The 8,949-nt window shown below is 59.8% G+C and overlaps 1 protein-coding gene across 1 annotated transcript; it reads right to left on the bottom strand.

The window, feature by feature from the left end:
* Positions 1-6,594: 6,594 nt before the first annotated feature.
* LOC105825029 (T-cell differentiation antigen CD6-like) lies at positions 6,595-8,265 on the bottom strand (the record flags this gene model as incomplete). Its single annotated transcript, XM_012662691.1, has 4 exons — positions 6,595-6,690; positions 7,241-7,345; positions 7,629-7,883; positions 8,109-8,265. Coding segments are annotated over 4 exons (582 nt in total), but the record flags the coding sequence as incomplete, so codon positions are not given.
* Between the last annotated feature and the right edge of the window lie 684 nt (positions 8,266-8,949).

Below are 8,949 nucleotides of genomic sequence, written 5' to 3'. Positions count from 1 at the left end.
GCCATGGTGGGCGGCCTTGCCTGGCCCTAGATCCCAGAAGGGCCCTCTTACGGGATGGGCTGTTCTTGCCAGAGGGAGAGTGTGGGCGTGAGTTGGGGTGGTCCTGCGAGGACAGACCTACGTCTCGGGAGGCTGTGTGCCTCCAGCTCGCACCGCGTCTCTGCTGCTGTGTGTGGGATACACCCCTCCACTCTTCAGGTTGCCAAGAAGGTGGGAGGAATGAGGGTGAGGGCAGGAAACGCAGAGCAGACTGTGGGAAGGCAGAGCACTGGCCACAGAGGGGCTGCGGGTGTCGGGGAGAAGTGGGACCGTCGGAGTCATGTGACAAAAGGCATCGCTGCATCTCGGCCATGCAGAAAAGCTGGGGGGCTCCTGACCCCAGTTGTTTTAGTATCTCATCCTTAGACGAGAACAGCCTGCACCTGCCTCCACACCGGGTGGGAGAGACTGAGCGAGGCCACGGGGAGAGATGGTGGCCCAGAGGGGCGGCCACGGGGGAAGCAGGAGCTCCGCGTGCTGAGTGCTGGGTCTCTGGGAGAGCCGAGTGCAGCCCGAAGGCCGGTGGAGGGGAACGGGTGTGAACGGATGGGCGTGGATCCTTTTTCTCTCCCCACGGTGTGGGGGAGCGGAGGGCAGACGAGTATGGGCTCGTCCCAGGCAGAGCCCACGGCCCTGGGGGATGACCCCTCCCCTCCTCCTGCACTTGGTGGGTGGCGGCGGGTGGTCGGGAGGGACTGGGGTGCAGTGGCCCGGGGAAAGGGACAGGAAGGGGGCACCTGCCCTCAGCCAGGATGGGGCTGGGGTCCTCTGGGGGGCAATCCTTCCCCAGGAAAGGATGCGTCGTGACGCTCCCGCAGCCTCCAGCCTCGGCCCACCGTCCAGCCTTCCACCTTTCCATTCTCTCTTCTCTCCCCGCTCCTGCCGCTGTGCCGCAGTTGCGTGACCGGCTGTGAACCTGGCTCCCTGTCCTAGCTGGGTGACCTTGAACTAGTGCCGTGACTTCTCTGGGCTTCACTTTTCTCACCTGGAAGGCAACGAAGATTAGGAGACCTTACGGCCCTGGGAGGTTCTGCACCTGGAGGGAGGCCACATTGCCAGGGACCCGGCAGGTGCTGGGGTCGAGGGAGGGCAAGGGATGGATGGCGGCAGCTCCGTCTGGCCCGGCCGTGCCTCCCCCGCCTGCTCAGATGCACCCCTCCCCGTCCTCCTCTTTCCCTCTCTGTCTCATTATTCTCCCCCCACCCTTTGTGTCTTTCTTCTTTGTCTTCCTCTGTTGCTATTTCGGTGCTTCCTCCATGATGTTGGTGAGGGGTGAGCCTCTTTTCATGTCAGGATGCCAGAACCCCGTCTAGCTGGTAAACAGCTGAAGGATGTGGTGGGACATGAACTTTCCACTGAGGCTACTTTGAACTTATCCCTTCCTTGATGGGGGCTCCCCTGCTCCTCCCCACCGTGGAGCCTCCATCCCGGCCCCACGAAGCCAGGACGGGGGCCAGGGACTGCGCCGAGAGGGGTCCACACCGAGCGGCCACACAGGGCTCCAGCCACCTCTGCCTGTTCACCAGAACCGCCAAGAGGGTCTTGTCGAGGGGCAGAAGTGGAAACCGCAGATGGGGCGATGGGGAGGAGTGGGGAGCTGAGCAGGGGCTTGGCAGGTGTACCTCGGAGGTGAGGCTTCCAGTGGAGAAGGCTGGGGACCAGCTGGCGATGCCCTGCCAGGGAAGAGAAGCCCACACCTGTGCTCCCCGGGAGTGGCCTCGGAGCCTTGGAGCCACGCCCATGTGGCCCCCGGTGGGGTCATCCTGCCAGAGCCTCCTCCTGGCCTGGTCCTGGGGCTCTCTCTCAGACTCCTGGAGGATGCAATGTCGTTGTGGGGCCTGAAGAACTGTGCGTGGCTCCAGCTGGGCATTCAGATCAGTGGGCACAGACATGAGCCTTTGGTGTGGATCTTACTACCACGTAGTGAGGAGGAGGCCACATGCGGTGGCAGCCAGGGGCCGCCACACCAGGATGAGCTGACAGCCCTGGGAAAAACTCTGAACCTTCCCGAGCCTCAGTCTCCTCAACCCTGAGAGGGGGCTGATGCCGGTGCCTCGTGGGGCTGCGGTGAGCATGAATGAGTCAGAGCCCGTGATGTGCTCAGAGCAGTGCCTGGCACACAGTGAAGCACTCAGGAATGGAAGCTGTCAGTATTAATGTCGCTGTTGTCATATTGTCATCATGGCTGGAGGCTGCGGTGTTGGAAATTCATCCCCTATGTCTGTGATCACTCTCCAAATCCTGGATCCAAACCCTTTCCTCTCTTCTCATCCAGCAAACTCCTACACATCCTTCAATGGCCAGCTCAATTGTCCCTGCTTGTCCTACTTTCCCCAATAAACCCTGGCAGAGCTAGTGGCTTTTTCCTCTGTGTCCACACGTTCTCTGGAGCAATGTGATGGAGTCCTGCATGAAGCGCAGGTTACGAGCTTAGGCAGCACATGGGACAAAACTCCAGTATGGTCAACATTACTCTCGAGCATCCGTTAGGAAAGTTCGCTGGGACACCCTGAGAAGTGAAAAGAAGCAAGGAGCCTAAGAGTGTGGACAGAACGTCATTTATGTATAAGAAGGGTGGGGGGCAGGTAAGAGGTATTCACACTTGCTGGGGTTTATATCAGAGAAGCAATAGTAGGCGTGGGTGGTGGTGGGACAGGATTTTAATGATATGAATTTATGTTGTTGGGGTTTTGAACCATGTTAAAGTATTTACCACTTGGAAGGAAGGAAGGGAGGGAGGGAGGGAGGGAAGGAAAAGAATGCTCCCTTAGGAAGGCGCCCGTATTTGAGTCAGTCCTGCCCGGATGTTTCCCTGAAGCGTTGGAGCAAGCAGACGAAGGGGTGTGCTTACGTTTCAGGCCTGCCGTGTATGAAAAATGAATTTTTAATAACTAAAATTCCACCCAGTGTGGCAAGATTCCCACAGGGTGAACAGTTCCCAGGATCTGAGGGAACAGAGGGTCCCCACGGTGCCTCTGTCCTGCCGGGAGTTTGTTCGCTGAGGGGAGCAGTGGCCCAGCTGCTCTTTTTCTTTCTGTTTTGCTGCCGAGCAGGTCTGCTTCAGTTCAGGGGGGTGAAACGTGCCCACGACGCCCCTCACTGTGCAGTGCGGTGGTTTCACATTGGGGCTTTGGAGTTAGGTGCTACATGCCAAGCTGTGTGGCTTCTGGCTGGTCCCTTAACCTCTCTGGGCCTAAGCTTCCTTATTTGTAAATTAGGGAAGATAATACCTTCTCAGAGTGTCCTCATGAAGGTGATATGAAATAGCACCTGCCTGCCATCACCACCACCACCACCGCATGGTGATGGACTGTCCCTGTCTGTCTCTTCCAGAGACTGTAAACTTGCAAGGACGAGGACCAGGTTTCATTCCTCTCTGTGCCCCCAGGGCCCAGCACAGAGCCTGGCTCCATATGGGTGTCCAGGCAGAGCATGATTCTATTAATAAATACCTCCCCGAGCCCAGCGTCCCAGAGTGCAGTGGGTGCCTGTGCTGTTGGTGGACAGACAGGCTGATGACTCCAGATCCCAGAGCTAGGCTCGGGCTCTGGCTGTGCCCTGCAGTGTGGCTCTGGTGACACAGGGACAGGAATGGGTTTCCACTGGAAGAGCCGTGGTTAATGCTCAGACTCTGAAGCTAGATGGCCATATTTAAATCCCAGTGCTGTCACTGTTTACCTGTGTGGCCTTGGGTATTTTACATAACCTCTCTGGGCCTCAATTTGCTCATGAAATAGGGTTGGTGTGAGAATTGACTGTCCTCAACCTCACTTCTCAACAAGCTGGACCTCCCTTTCCCTGGAGAGCCGGGCAGCTTCTTGCTCTGTCTTTGCTCTGGCCATTCCGTCGGCTCGGAATGCCCTTCCCTCTCCACTTCGTGGCTAACTCCTACTCAGCCTTTATGACGCGGATCAGGCGTCCCCTCCCCAGGAAGACAGGAATTCCCTGGGCATCGTTGTCTCGCTGCACTTGCAGAGCCATCGAAGCCACCGAGCCTCCCTTCTTGGCTATGCCCCTCCCCCACGCCGATGCTTCGGAAATCGGGACTCGGCTGCCAAGTCCATTAACTTCTTTGTGTTTCCTCTCCCGGATCCTTGCGATGCGTTACAACTCAAGGTCTCCAGACTTCCCTGCCAAGCTGGGGCCCAGCCCAGAGCCTGGATGTCATTCATCTTGGCCTTGCCAGTCCCAGCACGGGCCTGGCACACGTCAGCTCAAGCAGGGACAGGTCTGAGTCCCAGGGAGGCTTAGAGGGAGGAAGGGCCTCTGTGTGAACCGCCCCCGCCATCCTCCCCAGGCCTTGAGGCCATAGTCACCCGTTCTGGGCATGTGACACAGAGCCTCCAGGCTGCCCAGGAATGGGAGGGGCAAGGCAGAAGTGTCTCAGAGTTTCCCAGTTTCTCCTAGACTGTGCGGGGTGGGGGTACGGAGGAGGCAGCCCTGGTGAGGGAGGACTCAGAAGGTGCCACCGTCTCTGTCTGAGTGGGGTTGCAGTGGGGGAGGGCTGAATGCCACTCCAGTACTAACTCTTGGTGACCTTGGGCCAGTCCTTTCCCACCCCAGGCCTCCGTGACCTTATCTGTAAAATGAGAGTGGGACAGGATGTCCTCCGTGTCCCCTCACCCAGCACCAATGCACAAGACCTCCCGGAATTGCTGTCTTCACACCTTTCTCCTTTTAAGGAGCTCTCTCACCTGCAGTGACTCACCGACCAAGGAGAAGGGGCCTATGTTGCCAAGCCTCTAGCCCTCACCACCACCTATGAGCTGTTTACTGCTGCCGTGCACATTCTACAGACAGACTTGCAGCTAACAGGCTCAGAGAAGTTGAGTGGCTTGTCCGAGGCCACACAGCCAGGAGCCGGAAGTTGAACCCAGGCTGTCCAGTTAGAAAGGCTTTCACAACCCCACCTGGAGTCCGACCCCACCCCCAGCAGTGGCTCCTCCCGTAGGAATCCCCCGCCAGCCCTGGTAGGATTCTGAGGGCCCGAGGTGGGGGGGCAGCGCAGTAGCAACCACATCCTGTGACGGTTGCCCAGGGGAGCGCCTGCTTTCCCTCCACCTCTGGGACAGGTGAACGGGCCCGCCCAGCCCCACAGCGTGGGAGTAGGGGAGGCAGCTACAGCCCTGCCTCCTCCCCCACCCCCTCCCGGGAGGGAACCTGAGCCCCAGCCCTCACCCCGCAGCAGCAGAGTGGGCACCCGGTCATTGCAGCTGAAATCACAGCCTCCGAGTGGGCGAGCACTGGAGAAAACCCGCAGATTCCTCTGCGTCGTCTCTACCAGCTTCCTCCCCGCTCCCTGGCGGGCACAACCCCCTCGCCAGGCAGCTCTGAGCTAAAACTCCCCGAATTATCCTGCCTCGGAAGCTTTGGGGGCTGGGGTGGGAACCCCTTTGGCACAGCGAGCCCTGCCGCGAGCTGGGCTGGCGCGGAGCAGAGCAGGGAGGCAGCGGCTGCGCATTCCCACAGGCTCTGCCCGAGTCGTCTCCTCCAGGACCAGGACAGGCCCTGCCTTCTTGTCCCAGTGTCCCCAGCCACGGTAGGTTTCCCCGTTCGCCCTGACATTTCCACCTCAACGGACAGAGCTGCCGCCACCAACGCCCACCCAGCGCAGACACACACACGGCACACGCGTGCAGCCGGGGTTCTACGAAGTTTAAGAACTTACAACTCCACATCCAAGTTTCATTGAGCAATTCAGTTTAATCTTGGAACACTGAGCACAGCACACAGGGCCTGGACACGCTGGCGGCTCTGGGCGCAACGCTGCACGCCCTCGCCTTCATCCCGGGAGCGTCCTCCTCCGTTCCACGAGGTGCGTGAGGACTCAGCGCTTAGCGCATCCGCTGGGCCCCCTCCCTGCAGACATCTCTGCGCTCCTGCCCCTGCGAGGACTGGGCCTCCATCTCTGGGGTCTGCGGGAGGGCTGGGCTGGGCCCCTCTTTGTGATCCGTAGGAAACTCAGAATAAAGGCCCGCTGTCCGGGGATGGTCACTGCAGAACAGGGTGTGCCCCTGGGGGGCTCCAAGGGTCTCCGAGGGGACTGGCCTCAGCCCCCAGCCCCTTGGTGGGGGGCACAGGCTCATCCTGTTTGCTGCCAGCTGCCCCACCCCCAGCACCTCCCGTCAGAGTGACAGCAGCCCCGCAGCCCCTAGTACAGGGGGCTCCTGTGGCAACACCAGGGTGGGGGCCATTTCTGCGCCTCCCAACACCTCTGGTCCTGAGCTGTCAGAGGCTTGGGGAATCAAAGCACCGGAAGCCCGAGGGTCAGAAGTGGCCTCAAGAGTCCAGTCCAGCGCCCCCCACTCCCGGCAGACTCTGCTTGTCCATCCCAGAGACAGAGGGCTCGCCCCTCTTGGAGGCGGCACCCTCCATCCTGGGGTGCTCGTCGGGCCGAGAGGGCCGTGCCAGCAAGCTCGGTTTGACGGAGGGAGACCGAGGGGCGCAGGGTGTGGAGTTTCTTCCATCCCTCCCGGGGAGGCCTCTCAGCCCCATGGGGGTGATCTGGGAAGGGGGGGTGGGCCAGCAGGTAGAGCAGGGGGCCGGAGTGGCGGCAGCCACCTGAGGGGCCTCAGCTGGACCCGGTCTAGGCTGCTCCGATGTCATCGTAGTCCTCGTTATCAGCGGAGTGAGGCTGGGGACTGGGGGACCCTGTGGGCCGGGAGGCTCAGGTCAGTGGGAGGCCCAGTCGCTGCCCCTGGTGCAGCACAGAGCTGAGCGAGCGTGGGCCACACCCTCCCCTGCGGCGCTGTGTGCAGCCAGCCCAGCATCTCGTCCACGGCCATCTCCCGGGCTAGGGCTAGCACGTCAGCCCTGAGAGCAGAGCCTTGTCTGTCTTGCTCAGCGCTGCAGTCCCCAGTGCACAAAGTGACGGACAGCTGAATGTCGGGAGCCCCTCTGCTACCACAGTCTCTCCCAAGGAGCCAACTGGCTGCTTTTACTTGAATGCCTCCACTAATGGGGAGGTCACTTCTTATCGAAGCAACCTCTTTGCATATTTCTTTATCCCATCCACATCCATTTTCCCCACTTCTTAATATTCTTGTTTTGATTTTTAAAGGAAGAATCGCTTTCCCTCTCTTCTTTTCCCTTTCCTTTCTCCTTTTCCCCCTTGGGCTGATGCATCCAACAGATGCCCCACTCATCCACTCCCCACTCCGTCTGCCCACCCTCCCACGATCCCCTCCCCAGCTACTGGCACCTGGACACCCAAACTGCTCCACTGAAGGGGGCTGGGGTGGCGGCGGCTGGAAGTTCTGGTACCACTCTCCGGACGAAGTGCTGGAGCTGTCATCAGCCGAGGGCCCTGCTGGAAACCCCCAGAGCCAGTCAACCTCTGCCAGGAGCCAGCTGCTTTGCCAGCTGTCGGAGCTGGGAGGCCCGCACCACTCAGGAGAGCCAAGTCCTTAGCTTGACAAATGAGGACATGAAGGCCCTGAGAGGGGAGGAGATTTGCCCAAGGTCACACAGCAAGTGGCTGTGGAGCTGGGATGAGAATCCTGACCTCAGCCCGGCTCAGGGCTCCCAGCCTCGTGCTTCCTCCAGCCAGGCTGGCTACAGCATGGGGGCTTGGGGGATGCACAGATTACCTGAAAAAGTTGTCTGGGAGCCGGCTAGCTCCAAGTTCGGGGGCTGCTCCAGGAAGGAACTCCTCTCTGAAGAGAACACCTGGGGGTCCCATGAAGGCGCCTTGTTGCTGGTGTGATTGCAGTAATCCTCCCCGGAAGATGTGCTGGACTCACTGTTACTCTTTGGGTGACACTGAGGGTGCAGGGAGCGGGGGTCTGTGACGCAGTGCCCAGAGTTGGCAGCTGGGACATGGGAGATGTGCAACTCTTCAAGTCCTGGGCCAGGAAAGGGAAAATGGTGAGGAAAGAAGCAGCAATGCAGCAAGAGGGCTTTAAATCAGACTTGAGGAAGAACTTACTGCCTATAGGAATCGTTAAAGTCAGGAAGGACCGATTGAGGGAGGCTGCTGCTGGTAGGTCTCCAAGTGAGCTGAGCTACTGTCTGGAGGCAGGGCTGTCATCCTAATCACGCCCCTCCTGTCCCTCCCTGGCCAGACTCACCTTCCTCCAAGGGAGGCATCTGGAACCTGCTCTGCTGGGCCTCCTCATCTGTGACCCGGTGCCGCTGGGAATCTGCAGGCAGAGGTGGCAGTGGGGAGGGGTGAAGGCTCAGGCTCTTTGTCCCAGGAGTCTGGAGGAAGGCTGGTGTCCCTCGGGGCTGGGGAAGGGGCCCCTGAGGCTGAACAGGGTGGGGGGACAACCCCAGAGGTAGAGCAGGGCTCAGCTTTCCCTTTTCTCAGCTCACGTCCTAATCCAAGCAGACCCCTGACCTCAATCTAGGGAAGACTCGTGTTTACCCTGAAACCAGCCTGGGGCCAGAAACTCTAGTGCCCCGGGAACCCCCAGCCCCAGTGCCAGCGCCAGCGCCAGCGCCAGCGCCAGCGCCAGCGGCCCTCCTGCTCCTTAAGGACATGCCAAGAGTCTGGGCTGTCTCCTCGTGCCCTGGCAGCTCTGGGCAGGAAAAGGGCAGAGGTTTGCCCCTTCGAGGAGCCTTCCCAGAGCGGAAGCTGGATGGTCTGGAATCGTGTGTCACCACCTCTGCGGCACCTTCGAGTTTCAGAATCAGAGAGACAGAGACTTACAGAGTCTTAAGAATTTGAGTGTCTGGGATCTTGGAGTCAGCTCTTTTGAACCTTGTACCACTGACTTTTAGTCTCAATGTTGGAGGATTTTGGACTCTCAGTTTTGCATCTTAAATGCCTGGCCTCAGAATCTCAGGGAACCATCCTTGTGGCAACCAAACACAGGCCCATGGACCAGCAGAAGGGGGCTCACTCTGTCCTACCCGCTGCCCCCTTGCCCTGAGACAGCAGGCAGGGCAGGGGCGGCCAGCTGTTGCCAA

Source organism: Propithecus coquereli, unplaced genomic scaffold, assembly GCF_000956105.1.
Source record: "Propithecus coquereli isolate 6110/MARCELLA unplaced genomic scaffold, Pcoq_1.0 Scaffold775, whole genome shotgun sequence".
In the NCBI taxonomy this organism is placed as follows: domain Eukaryota; kingdom Metazoa; phylum Chordata; class Mammalia; order Primates; family Indriidae; genus Propithecus; species Propithecus coquereli.
Note: the sequence above shows the minus strand (reverse complement) of the source record. Positions and strands in the feature narration are given on the sequence as shown.